Here is an 18,625-nt window from a genome sequence, read left to right as displayed (position 1 = left end):
ATCTTCTTCAGTCATATCCGCTACAGTTGTATCCTCTACAGTCAGATCTTCTTCAGTCGTATCCTCTATAGTCAGAATTCTTCAGTCGTAACCTCTACAGTCAGATCTTCTTCAGTCGTATCCTCTACAGTCAGATCTTCTACAGTCATATTCTCTACAGTCAGATCTTCTTCAGTCGTATCCTCTACAGTCAGATCTTCTTCAGTCCTTTCCTCTACAGTCAGATCTTCTACAGTCGTATCCTCTACAGTCAGATCTTCTTCAGTCGTATCCTCTACAGTCAGATCTTCCAGTCGTATCCTCTACAGTCGGATCTTCTACAGTCGTATCCTCTACAGTCGGATCTTCTTCAGTCGTATCCTCTACAGTCGGATCTTCTTCAGTCGTATCCTCTACAGTCGGATCTTCTTCAGTCGTATCCTCTACAGTCAGATCTTCTACAGTCGTATCCTCTACAGTCGGATCTTCTTCAGTCGAATCCTCTACAGTCAGATCTTCCAGTCGTATCCTCTAGTCGGATCTTCTTCAGTCGTATCCTCTACAGTCAGACCTTCTACAGTCGTATCCCCTACAGTCAGATCTTTTACAGTTGTATCCACTACAGTCTCTTCAGCTGTCCTTTTAAAATAAATGCAAAAAGCCCAAAAATCAATTATATAATTTAAGGTACATTTCATGTACATATTATAATGATCAATAATATTGATAAAGTAGCTGAAATAGAACACCATTATTTCACAGACAAGAAGTGAAATAAATCCAGCTCACCTAGGAAACTACAGAAATACAAGAAACCTAAAATTATGGTACTTTGAAGGATGATGTAATGATGGGAGTCTATGACATCTAACTGTTAATAAACAGGGATAAACAGTTCAATTTCTACTGCAGTCATTTCAAAGATCTGAAATCTGGGTTTTAGGAGTACAAAAGACCAAACGCCATGATGCAGTGACAACAGGGCTTTATTTTGAAAGGCAGTGCTGACTACGTCGTCACCTACAGTAACATCTGCACATATTTATTTTCTCTTTATAATCTCCCTTTTCAAGTTTACACGCTACATGTGACGTCTCACATCAACAAATAGGAAGTGCACAATCAGACTGACACAGAGCCTCAGCCAATCAGAGAGAAGGACAGAACTTCAGCCAATCAGAAAGGGGTACAGAGCTTCAGCCAATCAGAGAGGGGTACAGAGCTGGGGGGGGGGGGCTCAAGCGAAGTTCTTCTTCAGAAAGTTGATGAGTCCATTTGTGGATGAGTCGTGAGATGTGACCTCTGAGTCGTCTTTCAGTTCTGGCTCAATCTTCTTCGCCAGCTGTTTGCCCAACTCCACTCTGAGGAAACAATAGAACGCAAAATTTAAGGTTTTTAACACCTTAAAATAACTAAATAAAACTAAAAAACTAGACCAGCGCCACTCTGAGGAAGCAAAGAAACAATAAAACAATAAATTTAATGCTTTAAGACCTTAAATAAAACTAATAAAACAAACAAAAAACCACTAGAACTGTACCACCCTTAATCATAAACACCAGAAACTTGAATATTTAAAGCCTGAATAAAAATCCAAAGAAATAAAAATTAACCAAATCAACTAGACTAGTTTAGTCCTGAGCACACTGAACAGGACTTGGACCACAGAAGAAGTCCATCCAGGTGAGTCAGGTGTGGTTGATGCTGATTGGTCGAACTCACCCCCACTGGTCGTAGCTGTTGATGTCCCACATGATGCCCTGCACAAAGATCTTGTGTTCGTACATGGCTGAAAGAAAAAACAGATTTAACTCACTGGAGGGAACAGAGAGGATCCGGGAAATCAGACTTTAAAGGATTTTACTTTGAAAAAACAGTCTTTATTCCTGTGTCTCTAGTCCAGGTCTCTGGTCTTCATCTCTAGTCCAGGTCTCAGGTGTTTAGCTCTAGTCCTGGCCTGAGGTCCAGGTCGGTTGTCTTTATCGCTAGTCCAGTTCTCTGTTTTTTATCTCTAGTCCAGGTCTCAGGTTCATGTCTCTGGTCTTTATCTGTACTCCGGGTCTCATATCCAGGTCTGTGGTCTTTGGTCCTGGATGTGGTCTGTCAGGGGTTTTCAGTCTAATCTGAACTGTGTTGAAGGAGTTCTGTGGCTGCAGGCTGAAGAGCATGAGACTCATCCTCACTCTGGGGGATAATAAAGTTAGTTTTATGTTTACCTGTGGGGAGAGCGCCCTCTGGTGACCATCAGCTGACATTACTCAGCACAGCAGCAGATCAGCAGACCGACTGTTTAGGCATTTATGAAGTTTTTTATTTAGTCTGAAGAAGAAACTCACCGACCAGAGCTCCCAGCATGAACGGGGTCAGCTTCTTAAAGACGATCGAGTTACTCGGCTTATTTCCTTCAAACACCTACAGATAAAGCCAGAAGATATCACACATGAAGAGCTAATTTTATGGGTATTTAAATATCTAAAATAATAACAAATCACACATGAAGAGCTACTTTTATAGGTATTTAAATATCTAAAATAATAATCACACATGAAGAGCTACTTTTCTGGTTAAAAAAATTCTTATAAAATGAATAAATTAGAATGAATGATCTCTTTTTTGGCCTCTCTTTCTCCTCTCCAGATGGTGCTGAGGTAAACTTGTCTCTCCTGTAAGCAGCTGCAGCTCAGACAGCGTGACCATGGAGCTGACTGTGCACATGGACAGCGATGTCACCGATGATGAGCTCACTTTATGAGGCAGCAGCTTCTCCAGAGCATCTCCCTGCAGACCGGCCGCCTCCAGCTCTCTCCGAGCCTCGTCAGGAGTTTTCCCTTTCATCAGAGCCTCAGTCTGAGCCAGGAAGTTCGCCACCAGGATCTAGACCGGCAGGAAGGAGAGAAGATGAGAATTAAATTTATATAAAAATGTATACATAGCCAACAGAGAAGGACAAGAAGAATACTATTAAGATAAATAAATAAAAATATAAAGAAATATATGACAGACAGGTAAAGACTAGACTGACTGAAAATGTGATAACACCTGGGACAGGTGAGGACGTACAGGTAAAGGGAACCCAGATTGGGATCAAACAGGTAAATCCAGGTGAACAGGAAGTGTTCTTATGAGATTAAAAAACAGGCAGGTCAGTGGGCGGTACCTTGTGGTGGAGGTTGTTTCTGATTGGATGCTGAGACTGGGCAGGAATGAGGAAGTCAGCAGGAATCATCCGAGTTCCTGGTGAATAAGGGAATCAGTGAATTTCCCTCGAGATTGATAAAAAATCTATCAGTTAACCAACCAACCTACCTACCCACCCATCTACCTACCTACCCACCCATCTACCTACCTACCCACCCATCTACCTAACTACCCACCCATCTATCTACCTACCCACCCATCTACCTACCTACCCACCCATCTACCTACCTACCCACCCATCTACCTACCTACCTACCCACCCATCTATCTACCTACCTACCCACCCACCCATCTATCTACCTACCCACCCATCTACCTACCTACCCACCCATCTACCTACCTACCTACCCACCCATCTACCTACCTACCCACCCATCTACCTACCTACCTACCCACCCATCTATCTACCTACCCAACCATCTACCTACCTACCTACCCACCCATCTACCTACCTACCTACCCACCCATCTACCTACCTACCCACCCATCTACCTACCTACCCACCCATCTACCTACCTACCTACCCACCCATCTACCTACCTACCCACCCATCTACCTACCTACCTACCCACCCATCTACCTACCTACCCACCCATCTACCTACCTACCCACCCATCTACCTACCTACCTACCCACCCATCTACCTACCTACCTACTTACCTACCTGTCTACTTACCTACCCACCCATCCTACCTACCTACCCACCCACCCATCCTATCTATCTACCTACCTACTCACCCATCTAACTACTTACTTCCCACCCACCCACCCACCTACCTACCTACCCACCCATCTACCTACCGACCTACCCACCCACCTGACCTACCCACCCACCTACCTACCTACCCCCACCCATCTAACTACCTACCCACCCACCCAACGAACTACCTACCCACCCACCCATCTATCTACCTACCTATCCACCCACCCACCCATCTAACTACCTATTTAACTACCTACCTACCAACCTACCTACCTGTCTATCTGTGGTGGTTGTTATCGTTATAATGTTGTTTTTATATGTATCATATATAATAGTCATTTTTGTTACCCTGGTGTATCAGCTGGTAGAAGGCGTGTTGTCCGTTGGTCCCTGGTTCACCCCACACGATTGGTCCTGTGTGATAGTCGACTCGTTTTCCGTCTTTAGTGATGTACTTCCCGTTGGACTCCATGTCTCCCTGCACATTTAAAAAGAGGTTGCTTTATTTTGAAAGGTTGTCGCTGTAGCACAAACTCTCTGATCTCAAAGCAGTGGTTGTGGTGAGGTCAGCAACCTTTGAAACTTTAATGAAATAGAAAAATAAACAATGGTGACAAAGGCCACGCCCCCAGACCTGCTGGAAATAGGCAGCGAAGCGGTGCATGTACTGGTCATAGGGCAGCATGGCATGAGTCTCAGCCTGGAAGAAGTTGATGTACCAGACACCGAGAACAGCGAGGAGAACTGGAACATTCTGGTCAAGGAGGGTGCTTTGGAAATGATTGTCCTACAGAGAGAACAGACGGGTTCGTAAAGAACCTCTTTCTGGGTTTATTTGTGCTAGACATTCCATCAATCATTAAAATGAAACAGTTAATGAAATATAAAAACTATTCTTTTTGATTTTCCTGGTCCATTTTAAATATTTTATTTTATCTCTGGTAAAAAACTCAGTCTTTAAACACACACAGAAACATTCATCGTTTCTGTTTAGTTATGGTGTCAGAAACTGTGGAGGTTTCATTTTTCGTTGAAGTTTAATCTTGTCACTTCCAGCTGATCAGACTTATATCACTAATTCAGTATTTTCTTACCATCCAGTGAGCTCCAGACAGAAGCTGCTCAAAGTTTTCAAAACCTGAAAAACAAAAAGATCAGTAGAGTTTGGACTGTGAAATCCATCCAAAAATATGAAAACTAAAATTTTAAATATTGAGGAGGCAGTAAAATCAGAAGAGGAGGCTGTTTTGACTAAAGAGTTAAAGGTAAAGACAACATCATCTATGATTACAGGGCAAAGGTCTAAATAACATCAGAACTTTAACTTTACTATGAAAGCATGAGCTACTGTTAAACATGAGCCTGGTTTCATCTATATTTGATCATTTATGACTTCATTTAAACAAAGTGAAAAACACGACCCTCTGAGGAGGATATGAATAGAATATAACCAAGCGTTCCTTTATTTAATCATTCATTTTAACGTAAAAAACACAGTTCTTTGTTCCTGCTGGTTTGTCTGCAGATTTATGTAAAGCACCACCTTCAGTCGTCTCAATGTTTGACCCCGTGAAGAAGTTTCTGAGTTCACCAGCCTCCATAATCGGATCTTTTTTAGTTTTAGTTTCACTTTTAGAAACAGGAGAGTTGAGTCATGCAGGGAAGGCTGACCAATCAAAAACTGACCGGATCCATCAGTAATCAGGGCATTTTCATCCTCAATCTAAAGATCAATGTATAGATGTGTTTGTGATTCTGCTCAGTGCATCCTGTCATGTTTCTCTGAGTGGATCAGGACGAAGTTTGCCCCATAAAACGACCAAATCAGAACAGTTCTATGTTCTCATCATGAATATTCCGGGTTAGAGCACAGGTTAGGATTAGAACAGACGTACCTAATCAGAACAGTTCTATGTTCTCATCATGAATATTCCGGGTTAGAGCACAGGTTAGGATTAGAACAGACGTACCTAATCAGAACAGTTCTATGTTCTCATCATTAATATTCCGGGTTAGAGCACAGGTTAGGATTAGAACAGACGTACCTAATCAGAACAGTTCTATGTTCTCATCATTAATATTCCGGGTTAGAGCACAGGTTAGGATTAGAACAGACGTACCTAATCAGAACAGTACTATGTTCTCATCATTAATATTCCGGGTTAGAGCACAGGTAAGGATTAGAGCAGACATACCTACATGCAGAGCGATGGACAAACCGATGGCTGACCAGAGAGAGTAACGACCTCCAACCCACTGAGGAGGAGCAGCAAACGTGACATCACACAATAAATTAGCACAGCACAGGCAGAGCCTTAAGATAAAAACATTCAATTCAGAGGAGTATTCCATGAGAAGATTCCAGAGCTAGCCTGCTCCAGAGCAGGTTAACTGTCCAGCCAAGTCTAGCTGAGTAACCATGGTTACTGAGACTTCAGAGAGATACAACCGCCAAAGTTGCACAAATACATTGGCAAAATCTGGGAAGCAGTTAGCTCCACTCATTGCCAACACGTTTGTGCAAATTAGACAGTGTGCAGGAGTTCATACCGAAGACAATATAATGTCCAGTACTTAGGGTCTCAGACTTCATTTACTGATCAATGGTACTGAAAGGGTATGATTATTGATTAATTTACTCGCACCAATTCAAAGTTCATCCAGGTATCAGGACAGCCCCAGCCCAGAGTCCTCTCATGTTTGACACAGTGACGTTAGACCTCATCAGACCTTAATCGATACTGATTGATCAGGATAAGTGATAAAGCACATGTTTAGTGTGTGATGAGGTTTAGATGTCTCCCTGGTCCCCCAGTCTCTCTAAAATATCAGAGTCAGACTCACATCCCAGAACTCGAACATGTTAGCGGGGTCAATGCCGAAATCCTGGACTTTGGCCTAAAGAGGAGAGAGAGAGGATGAAAGGATGAAAATCAGAGTTAGAGAGGGGAGAGAGAGGAAGAAAGGATGAACATTAGAGAGGAGAGAGAGAGGAAGAAAGGATGAGTATCAGAGTTAGAAAGGAGAGAGAGAGGAAGAAAGGATGAACATTAGAGTTAGAGAGGGGAGAGAGTGGAAGAAAGGATGAATATTAGAGAGGAGAGAGAGAGGAAGAAAGGATGAATATCAAAGTAAGAAAGGAGAGAGAGAGAGGAAGAAATGATGAACATCGGAGTTAAAGAGGGGAGAGAGAGAAAGGATGGACATCAGAGTTAGAAAGGAGAGAGAAGGAGGGGAAGAAAGGATGAACATCAGAGTAAGAGAGAAGGGAGAGAAGAAGAAAGGATGAACATTAGAGTTAGAAAGGAGAGAGAGAGGAAGAAAAGGATGAATAACAGAGTTAGAGAGGAGAGAGAGAGGAAGAAAAGGATGAACATTAGAGTTAGAGAGGAGAGAGAGGAAGAAAGGAAGAACATTAGAGTTAGAGAGGAGAGAGAGGAAGAAAGGATGAACATAAGAGTTAGAGAGGAGAGAAAGGAAGAAAGGATGAACATTAGAGTTAGAGAGGAGGGAGAGAGGAAGAAAGGAAAAACAGAGTTAGAGAGGAGAGAGAGGGAGAAAGGATTAACATTAGAGTTAGAGAGGAGAGAGAAGGGAAGAAAGGATGAACATTAGAGTTAGAGAGGAGAGAGAGAGGAAGAAAGGATGAACATTAGAGTTAGAGAGGAGAGAGAGGGAGAAAGCATGAACATTAGAGTTAGAGAGGAGAGAGAGAGGGAGAAAGGATCAACATTAGAGTCAGGGAGGAGAGAGAGAGGAAGAAAGGATGAACATTAGAGTTAGAGAGGAGAGAGAGAGGAAGAAAGGATAAACATTAGAGTTAGAGAGGAGAGAGAAGAAGAAAGGAAGAACATTAGAGTTAGAGAGGAGAGAGAGGAAGAAAGGATGAACATTAGAGTTAGAAAGGAGAGAGAGAGGAAGAAAGGATGAACATAAGAATGAGATAGAAGAGAAAGAGGTAGAAAGGAGAGACATAAGAGTTAGAGAGGAGAGCGAGAGAGGTAGAAAGGATGAACATTAGAGTTAGAGGGGAGAGAGAGAGGAAGAAAGGATGAACATTAGAGTGAGAAAGGAGCGACAGGAAGAAAGGATGAACATTAGAGTTCGAAAGGAGAGATAGGAAGAAAGGATGAACATTAGAGTAAGAAAGAAGAGAGAGGAAGAAAGGAAGAATATTAGAGTTAGAGAAGAGAGAGAAGGAGGGGAAGAAAGGATGAACATTAGAGTTAGAGAGGAGAGCGAGAGAGGTAGAAAGGATGAACATTAGAGTTAGAGAGGAGGGAGAGAGGAAGAAAGGAAAAACAGAGTTAGAGAGGAGAGAAAGGGAGAAAGGATGAAAATTAGAGTTAGAAAGGAAAGAGAGGAAGAAAGGATTAACATTAGAGTTAGAGAGGAGAGAGAAGGGAAGAAAGGATGAATATTAGAGTTAGAGAGGAGAGAGAGAGGAAGAAAGGATGAACATTAGAGTTAGAGAGGAGAGAGAGGGAGAAAGCATGAACATTAGAGTTAGAGAGGAGAGAGAGAGGGAGAAAGGATCAACATTAGAGTCAGGGAGGAGAGAGAGAGGAAGAAAGGATGAACATTAGAGTTAGAGAGGAGAGAGAGAGGAAGAAAGGATAAACATTAGAGTTAGAGAGGAGAGAGAGGAAGAAAGGATGAACATTAGAGTTAGAGAGGAGAGAGAGAGGGAGAAAGGATCAACATTAGAGTCAGGGAGGAGAGAGAGGAATAAAAGGATGAACATAAGAGTAGGAGAGGAGAGAGAAGAAGAAAGGATGGGCATTAGAGTGAGAGAGAAGAGAGTGGTACAAAGGATGAACATCAGAGTTAGAGAGGAGAGAGAGGAAGAAAGGATGAAAATTAGAGTTAGAAAGGAAAGAGAGGAAGAAAGGATGAACATTAGAGTTAGAAAGGAGAGAGAGGAATAAAAGGATGAACATAAGAGTAGGAGAGGAGAGAGATGAAGAAAGGAAAAACAGAGTGAGAGAGAAGAGAGTGGTAGAAAGGATGAACATTAGAGTTAGAGAGGAGAGAGAGGAAGAAAGGAAGAACATTAGAGTTAGAGAGGAGAGAGAGAGGAAGAAAGGATGAACATAAGAGTTAGAGAGGAGAGAGAGGAAGAAAGGATGAACATTAGAGTTAGAAAGGAGAGAGAAAGGAAGAAAGGATGATCATAAGAATGAGATAGAAGAGAAAGAGGTAGAAAGGATGAACATTAGAGTGAGAGAGAAGAGAGTGGTAGAAAGGATGAACATCAGAGTTAGAAAGGGAGAGAGAGGAAGAAAGGATGAACATTAGAGTGAGAAAGGAGAGAGAGGAAGAAAGGATGAACATTAGAGTTAGAAAGGAGAGAGATGAAGAAAGGATGAACATTAGAGTAAGAAAGGAGAGAGGAAGAAAGGAAGAACATTAGAGTTAGAGAAGAGAAAGAAGGAGGGGAAGAAAGGATGAACATTAGAGTTAGAGAGGAGAGTGAGAGAGGTAGAAAGGATGAACATTAGAGTTAGAGAGGAGAGCGAGAGAGGTAGAAAGGATGAACATTAGAGTAAGAGGGGAGAGAGAGAGGAAGAAAGGATGAACATTAGAGTGAGGAAGGAGCGACAGGAAGAAAGAATGAACATTAGAGTTAGAGAGGAGAGCGAGAGAGGTAGAAAGGATGAACATAAGAGTAAGAGGGGAGAGAGAGAGGAAGAAAGGATGAACATTAGAGTGAGGAAGGAGAGAGAGTAAGAAAGGAAGAACATTAAAGTTAGAAAGGAGAGAGAGGGGAAGGAAGGATGAACATAAGAATGAGATAGAAGAGAAAGAGGTAGAAAGGATGAACATTAGAGTGAGAGAGAAGAGAGTGGTAGAAAGGATGAACATCAGAGTTAGAGAGGAGAGAGAGGGAGAAAGGATTAATATTAGAGTTAGAGAGGAGAGAGAGAGGAAGAAAGGATGAACATCAGAGTTAGAGAGGAGAGAGAGGGAGAAAGGATTAATATTAGAGTTAGAAAGGAGAGAGAGAGGAAGAAAGGATGAACATAAGAATGAGATAGAAGAGAAAGAGGTAGAAAGGATGAACATTAGAGTGAGAGAGAAGAGAGTGGTAGAAAGGATGAACATCAGAGTTAGAGAGGAGAGAGAGGGAGAAAGGATTAATATTAGAGTTAGAGAGAAGAGAAAGAGGAAGAAAGGATGAACATTAGAGTTAGAGAGGAGAGAGAAGGGAAGAAAGGATGAACATTAGAGTTAGAGAGGAGAGTGGAAGAAAGGATGAACATTAGAGTTAGAGAAGAGAGAGAAAGAAAGGATGATAATTAGAGTTAGAGAGGAGAGAGAGAGGGAGAAAGGATGAACATTAGAGTTAGAGAGGAGAGAGGTAGAAAGGATGAACATTAGAGTTAGGGAGGAGAGAAGGAGGGGAAGAAAGGATAAACATTAGAGTTAGAGAGGAGAGAGAGAGGGAGAATGGATAAACATTAGAGTTAGAGAGGAGAGAGAGAGGAAGAAAGGATGAACATTAGAGTAAGAGAGGAGAGAGAGGGAGAAAGCATGAACATTAGAGTTAGAGAGGAGAGAGAGGGAGAAAGGATCAACATTAGAGTCAGGGAGGAGAGAGAGGAATAAAAGGATGAACATAAGAGTAGGAGAGGAGAGAGAAGAAGAAAGGATGAACATCAGATTTAGAGAGGAGAGAGAGGAAGAAAGGATGAACATTAGAGTTAGAAAGGAGAGAGAGAGGAAGAAAGGATGAACATTAGAGTTAGAAAGGAGAGATAGGAAGAAAGGAAAAACATTAGAGTTAGAGAAGAGAGAGAAGGAGGGGAAGAAAGAATGAACATTAGAGTTAGAGAGGGGGGGAGAGGAAGAAAGGATGAACATTAGAGTTAGAGAGGAGAGAGAGAGGAAGAAAGGATGAACATTAGAGTTAGAGAGGAGAGAGAAGGAGGGGAAGAAAGGATGAACATTAGAGGTAGAGAGGAGAGAAAAAGAAAACAAGGATGAACATTAGAGTTAGAGGAGGGAGAGAGGAAGAAAGGATGAACATTAGAGTGAGAAAGGAGAGAGAGAGAGGAAGAAATGATGAACACAAGAGTTAGAGAGGAGAGAGAGGAAGAAAGGAAGAACATTAGAGTTAGAAAGGAGAGAGAGAGGAAGAAAGGATGAACATTAGAGTGAGATAGGAGAGAACGAGGTAGAAAGGATTAACATCAGAGTTAGAAAGGAGAGAGGAAGAAAGGATGAACATTAGAGTTAGAAAGGAGAGGGAGAGGAAGTAAGGATGAACATTAGAGTGAGATAGGAGAGAAAGAGGTATAAAGGATGAACATCAGAGTTAGAAAGGAGAGAGAGGAAGAAAGAATGAACGTAAGAGTTAGAGAGGAGAGAGAGAGGAAGAAAGGATGGGCATTAGAGTTAGCAAGAAAAAACAGAAATAAAACACAAATAAAACTAAAGACTTCATTATTATTCAGATAGAGGAGCAGGATTTCATTAATCAGAAAAAAAAAACATGAATAAAAAGCCGTTTCCTCACCGCGTTGGTGGACAGAGCCACGAAGTGTTTGGCGACAGCAGATCTCTGAAAAAATAGAGAAAATGACATTAAACAGACACAGGGGACCAGCTGATCGATAATCAATCAAGCATGACATCATTGTTTCTGTTTCTCACATACTTTATTATCATAAACAGGTCTCATTGATCTATCCTCTCTAATCTGAGTACTTTAGAAAATCCATCCATCCATCTTCTTCCGCTTATCCGAGATCGGGTCGTGGGGGCAGCAGCCTAAGCTTTAGAAAATAATCCATCTATAATTATTGCCTTTGTTCTTCTTCTTCTGAAACTAAAAAAATCAAATTTTTTTGCCACTTCTTTTTCAACTTGATTGTAAATTTAGGATTTAATTCTTGTAAAATAATGACTTGAATCTCAAAATCTAAGATCAATTTATTTGGAATTCTTACTCTGTCACTCTTAGTCAAACTGTAATGATTGATGGAAGCAGAGAGGACTGGAGCTGTAAAGCTCCAGATTAAAATGTAAAAACTCCAGATTAAGATTTAAAACTCCAGATTAACATTTCAAAACTACAGATGAAGATTTAAAATGTCTAGATGAAGATTTAAAACTCCAGATTAGGATATAAAACTCCAGATTAAGATTTAAAACTCTAGATTAAGATTTATAAACTCCAGATTAAGATTTTAAAACTCCAGATTAAGATTCAAAAACTACAGATTATAAAGGAAAAGAGAGAAGCCCTCTCTCATCTCCATCAATCTTTCCAAATAATGACAATGTGGGTTGTGATCAGGACAGTGAGTCATTTGGATTCTTTAAATTAAAAATCCATAAATGTTTAATCTGGATTTAATTTAATCTGAATCACATCCAACTTTACAATGTTGTTACCATGACAACCCTCTGTAAGTGAAACAGATGATCTTTGTTGACTCACGTCATTGGCGCTCTTCAGGAACCAATCTTTGGCTGACTCTGCGTTAGTGATGGTTTCCTGCGTGGTGAACGTCTGGAAAAAACACGCCAAATCATCAAAGAAGAGGGAATGTGGTGTGGGAATGTGGTGCGGGAATGTTGTCTAGAATTATGGTGTGAGAATGTGGAGTGTGAATGTGGTGCGGGAATGTGGTGCGACTATGTGGAGCAGGTATGTGATGTGAGAATGTGGCAGGGGAAGGTGGAGTGGGAGTGGTGTTTTGGAATTTTGCGTGGAAATGTTGTGTGGGATTATGGTGTGGAAATGTGGTGTGGGAATGTGGTGCGGGAATGTGGTGTGGGAATGTGGTGCGGGAATGTTGTCTGGGATTATGGTGTGGAAATGTGGTGTGGGAATGTGGTGCGGGAATGTTGTCTGGGATTATGGTGTGGGATTATGGTGTGGAAATGTGTTGTGGGAATGTGGTCTGTAAAGTGGGCATTACCTTGGAGGCGATGATGAACAGCGTGGTCTCTGGGTTCAGCTGGGCCAGAGTTTTAGCGATGTGAGTCCCATCGATATTCGAGACGAACCAGACAGCTGGACCGCCAGCAGAGTATGACTTCAGCGCCTCGGTGACCATCAGAGGACCCTGAATACAACACTGACACCTTTAGAGGACCTTGAACTCATCACTGACACTGATCTTTACCACAAACATCATAGGACCATGAACTCATCACTCAGTATACTGAACTCACCAGGTCAGAGCCTCCTATTCCAATGTTGACCACATCAGTGATGGATTTACCGCTGTAACCTTTCCACTCGCCACTACGGACCCTCTGTAAAAACACAACGGTTAAAATACTTTAACACTGGAAAAAAATCGGGTAAAACTACTTCATGAACAAAGGCCACACTATACAAAAAAATAAAAAATGAGCTGACACTGTAAAAAATAAAGGAATAAAGCTGACTTAGAAACACAGAGTAATCATAGCTATCAATGATTAAAAAAGGACTCATAAACACATGATTCAAAGTTTTCTGACAGGAGTTAACACGGTTAAAAGAACTAGTTAAAAATACAAACTGTAAAAAATGATCAAACATGAATACTGACCTGACAGAATGCCTTCATCTTGTCCAATACTCGGTTCACCTCTGGCATCACGTCTTTTCCATCCACCATGATCGGCCTGTTGGAGCGGTTACGCAGAGCGATGTGGAGCACTGCACGACCCTGCAAACACACGAGAACCACACATGTAAAGCACATTTACCTGTTCCTTGGTTTTGTTTTCAGACTGAAAAATTATAAAGTGACCAAAGGTCACACTGACAATGAACTGTCCTTAGGTTACTACATCAGCCTGATATGAACTCTGAATAGGGACAAACACTACCTACTTAACCTAGTGAAATGTCTCAGTGACATTTGGACAGATTAACAGGCCAGGTTATACAGAATCATAAAATTCAGATTTACAGATTTATATTAAAAAAAGCAAAAATAAAGAACATATTCAGAGCATGAATAAGTGGGACCACTAAAGCCCTGCTGGTGTTTTATACGTCTCAGTCATGTCTGAGTTTTTACCTCAGTGAAGTTGATTTTTTCTCCAGAGAACATCTTCTCTCTGGCCTCCTCAACGCCACGGGACCTAGCCTGAAAACACACAGATGAACACACATTAACACACGGATGGTAACCTAGTGTATACAGGTGTAGGTCTGGTGTATACAGGTGTAGGTCTGGTGTATACAGGTATAGGTCTGGTGAATACAGGTATAGGTCTGGTGAATACAGGTATAGGTCTGGTGAATACAGGTATAGGTCTGGTGAATACAGGTATAGGTCTGGTGAATACAGGTATAGGTCTGGTGAATACAGGTATAGGTCTGGTGAATACAGGTATAGGTCTGGTGTATACAGGTGTAGGTCTGGTGTATACAGGTGTAGGTCTGGTGTATACAGGTATAGGTCTGGTGTATACAGGTATAGGTCTGGTGTATACAGGTGTAGGTCTGGTGTATACAGGTGTAGGTCTGGTGTATACAGGTATAGGTCTGGTGTATACAGGTATAGGTCTGGTGTATACAGGTGTAGGTCTGGTGTATACAGGTGTAGGTCTGGTGTATACAGGTATAGGTCTGGTGTATACAGGTGTAGGTCTGGTGTATACAGGTATAGGTCTGGTGTATACAGGTGTAGGTCTAGTGTATACAGGTGTATGTCAAGTGTATATAGGCGTAGGTCGGGGTTCCAGAATGTCTGGATTAGAGGGCTTCATGCATTGTTAGGGGGCCTCCTACCAGAGTCTGCTTAGGGCCTCACTAGTGACCAAAGTCTGTGTTATCTCAGAGTCTGAACAAATGTGTGCAGAGGAGGAAGTACCTGACTGCCTGTTTCCTCATTCCTCCTGATGTTAAAACACAGTGAGTCTTTGTAAGAGATGGTGAAACAATCTGAGCTTTCAAAATAAAACCCAGTAATCTTCCTGTTTCATTGTTCCTGTCTATGGTGAAATCAGAGCACAGAGAAGAAAATCAGGTCTGACCTCCTCGCTTCAGTTAGATCATTGTTCCACAGGATAGACCAAACGTGTTCTACAGTCAGATCATTGTTCCACAGGATAGACCAAACGTGTTCTACAGTCAGATCATTGTTCCACAGGATAGACCAAACGTGTTCTACAGTCAGATCATTGTTCCACAGGATAGACCAAACGTGTTCTACAGTCAGATCATTGTTCCACAGGATAGACCAAACGTGTTCTACAGTCAGATCATTATTTCGCAGGATTAGGGCTGCAACAAAGAATCGATAAAATTGATAAAAATCAAGCTTGGTTTAGTTTTTCTCCGATTATATTCTGATGATTAACAGAAAAATGAAGTAGACATATTCATCATCAGCTGTGTCGCATGATGGAGATGAGACATCAGCGATGTAAAAATAGCTCGTTGTCATAAAAACTCTGGCGGAACATTAGCTTAGTTTCTGTTACCATATGAGACTGGATAAAAACAGCGCTGGACTGTCAGGCGTTCATCTAATCCAGAATGTTTACCTCACTTTGTTCTAAATGTCTGCTAAAACAGGAGAGAGGAAGGAGAAGCGTGAGCTGCAGTCACAGGGTGACAGGAACGGTTGGGGTTGTGTGTGTGCGTGTGTGATAGAGTTTTAGCTTGTTGAATACGTATTAATAAGTTATTATAATATCAATAACTTTAAGAGGCTGAGGCTGACCTGTGGCTCCTCTGGGATGAAATACACTGATTTAACGGATTTAACTAAGCAAATAGGTACGAGCCTCCTATTGGATAATTACTGCATGGGTGATTATCTTTCAGCTGGCAACAAGTTATTTAAGCCCAGCTGATGCAATGAGTAACTTCTCATTTCTTAAACAACCATGTCGAAAGACACATCCTGTGGTCGTGGAAAAGATGTTAGTCTGTTTAAGAAGGGTCAAATCATTGGCATGCAAAAAAGGCTTCAGTTTGCTAGGGAGCATAAAGACTGGACTCTGGAGGAATGGAAGAAGGTCATGTGGTCTGATGAGTCCAGATTGACCCTGTTCCAGAGTGATGGGCGCATCAGGGTAAGAAGAGAGGCAGGTGAAGTGATGCTCCCATCATGCCTCGTGCCTACTGTACAAGCCTGTGGGGGTGGGGCTATGATCTGGGGTTGCTGCAGTTGGTCAGGTCTAGGTTCAGCAACATTATGTGGCCACAGAGTCCAGACCTTAACCCCATTGAGAATTTTTGGGATGTGCTGGAGAAGGCTTTGCGCAGTGGTCAGACTCTCCCATCATCAATATTAAAATTAATGCAACACTGGATGGAAATAAATCTGTGACATTGCAGAAGCTTACTGAAACAATACCACAGCGAATGCGTGCTGTAATCAAAGCTAAAGGTGGTCCAACCAAATATTAGAGTGACCTTTTTTGGTGGCGACTTTTTTTTTTTTTTTTTTTTGGCCAGGCAGTGTATATTCAAGAGGACGTAATAAAGCAGAATCGCACCATAAGAGTCTTTCATTCAAATCGTATCAGGCTGTTGTCATTAGTATGATCTTAAAGTGTTCATGTATGTTTGTAAGGAGGAAGGCAAAGTAATAACAAAAAATATAATTTTCAGTTTTTTAAATATTTTTTGTGTTTATTCTGAGGCATGTTCAAGTTATTTAATTTATCAGAACTCAAAAAATGTTTTCTTTTAGTTTAAAGAATATAGACATTTAAACTCTAACATTATTTTAACAGCTTTGGAATATCCATGTTAAATTTTGATTAGGGATCCACCCTAATTAAGTCACGTGATTAGGTGAGGTTGTTGGCAGGTCTGTGGTCTCCCACGTTTTTAAAATTGTTTAAGATTTCAAAATCGTCTAGTGTGTGGCCAGCCTTAGAGTAAATATTTATCCTGCTGAGGGAGAACCTGAGAGAGCCAGTGTGGGTGAAGAGTTCAACATCAACACTGTGTTCAGTTAGACAAGCTACTAAGTAACACCACCAGGGGGTGCTCTATCAAAACCAGAGGTGAAGACCACCAGACTATAATACACAGCAGTGTTCAGAAACTCTGGTTAGAATTTACTCAGTAGAAAAAAAGGAAACCTTTATAAATCTGAACCAGTTTAAAACATGTAAAGTTCAGTCAGAGTCGAAGAAGGAATGAAAACCTGATATTTCCTGATATGAGAATGAAATTACATACCACATTACGTATGATATTTGCAGCTGATGTAGACTGATATTTACAGCTGATGTAGACTGATATTAACAGCTGATATAGACTGATATTTACAGCTGATATAGACTGATATTAACAGCTGATATAGACTGATATTTACAGCTGATGTAGACTGATATTTACAGCTGATGTAGACTGATATTAACAGCTGATAGAGACTGATATTTACAGCTGATGTAGACTGATATTTACAGCTGATGTAGACTGATATTAACAGCTGATATAGACTGATATTTACAGCTGATATAGACTGATATTAACAGCTGATATAGACTGATATTTACAGCTGATGTAGACTGATATTTACAGCTGATGTAGACTGATATTTACAGCTGATGTAGACTGATATTAACAGCTGATGTAGACTGATATTTACAGCTGATGTAGACTGATATTTACAGCTGATATAGACTGATATTTACAGCTGATGTAGACTGATATTTACAGCTGATGTAGACTGATATTTACAGCTGATGTAGACTGATATTAACAGCTGATATAGACTGATATTTACAGCTGATGTAGACTGATATTTACAGCTGATGTAGACTGATATTTACAGCTGATGTAGACTGATATTTGCAGCTGATGTAGACTGATATTTACAGCTGATGTAGACTGATATTTACAGCTGATGTAGACTGATATTTACAGCTGATATAGACTGATATTTACAGCTGATGTAGACTGATATTTACAGCTGTTATAGACTGATATTTACAGCTGTTATAGACTGATATTAACAGCTGATATAGACTGATATTTACAGCTGATATAGACTGATATTAACAGCTGATATAGACTGATATTTACAGCTGATATAGACTGATATTTACAGCTGATATAGACTGATATTAACAGCTGATATAGACTGATATTTACAGCTGTTATAGACTGATATTAACAGCTGATATAGACTGATATTTACAGCTGATATAGACTGATATTTACAGCTGATATAGAATGATATTAACAGCTGATATAGACTGATATTTACAGCCGATATAGACTGATATTTACAGCTGTTATAGACTGATATTAACAGCTGATATAGACTGATATTTACAGCTGATATAGACTGATATTAACAGCTGATATAGACTGATATTTACAGCTGATGTAGACTGATATTTACAGCTGATGTAGACTGATATTTACAGCTGATATAGACTGATATTTACAGCTGATATAGACTGATATTAACAGCTGATATAGACTGATATTTACAGCTGATGTAGACTGATATTTACAGCTGATGTAGACTGATATTTACAGCTGATATAGACTGATATTTACAGCTGATATAGACTGATATTAACAGCTGATATAGACTGATATTTACAGCTGTTATAGACTGATATTAACAGCTGATATAGAATGATATTAACAGCTGATATAGACTGATATTTACAGCTGATATAGACTGATATTAACAGCTGATATAGACTGATATTTACAGCTGTTATAGACTGATATTAACAGCTGATATAGACTGATATTTACAGCTGACATAGACTGATATTTACAGCTGTTATAGACTGATATTAACAGCT

General features: G+C 40.6%; 1 protein-coding gene across 1 annotated transcript in view; it reads right to left on the bottom strand.

Moving 5' to 3' along the window:
- Positions 1-947: 947 nt before the first annotated feature.
- The window catches only part of LOC121515149 (glucose-6-phosphate isomerase-like), a 30,659-nt gene continuing 12,981 nt past the window's right edge, over positions 948-18,625 (bottom strand). Inside the window, exons 3-18 of the mRNA XM_041795776.1 lie at positions 13,909-13,977; positions 13,432-13,551; positions 13,067-13,150; positions 12,811-12,957; positions 12,327-12,398; positions 11,400-11,444; positions 6,725-6,778; positions 6,076-6,136; positions 4,975-5,018; positions 4,515-4,667; positions 4,229-4,358; positions 3,137-3,213; positions 2,725-2,853; positions 2,316-2,391; positions 1,702-1,768; positions 948-1,340 (exon numbers count right to left, since the gene is read on the bottom strand). Coding sequence (XP_041651710.1) covers positions 1,217-1,340; positions 1,702-1,768; positions 2,316-2,391; positions 2,725-2,853; positions 3,137-3,213; positions 4,229-4,358; positions 4,515-4,667; positions 4,975-5,018; positions 6,076-6,136; positions 6,725-6,778; positions 11,400-11,444; positions 12,327-12,398; positions 12,811-12,957; positions 13,067-13,150; positions 13,432-13,551; positions 13,909-13,977 — 1,452 coding nt within the window. The 3' untranslated portion in view covers positions 948-1,216. The remainder of the gene's footprint in view (positions 1,341-1,701; positions 1,769-2,315; positions 2,392-2,724; positions 2,854-3,136; positions 3,214-4,228; positions 4,359-4,514; positions 4,668-4,974; positions 5,019-6,075; positions 6,137-6,724; positions 6,779-11,399; positions 11,445-12,326; positions 12,399-12,810; positions 12,958-13,066; positions 13,151-13,431; positions 13,552-13,908; positions 13,978-18,625) is intronic.

Source organism: Cheilinus undulatus, linkage group 9 (genome assembly GCF_018320785.1).
Source record: "Cheilinus undulatus linkage group 9, ASM1832078v1, whole genome shotgun sequence".
Lineage (NCBI taxonomy): Eukaryota > Metazoa > Chordata > Actinopteri > Labriformes > Labridae > Cheilinus > Cheilinus undulatus.
Note: the sequence above shows the minus strand (reverse complement) of the source record. Positions and strands in the feature narration are given on the sequence as shown.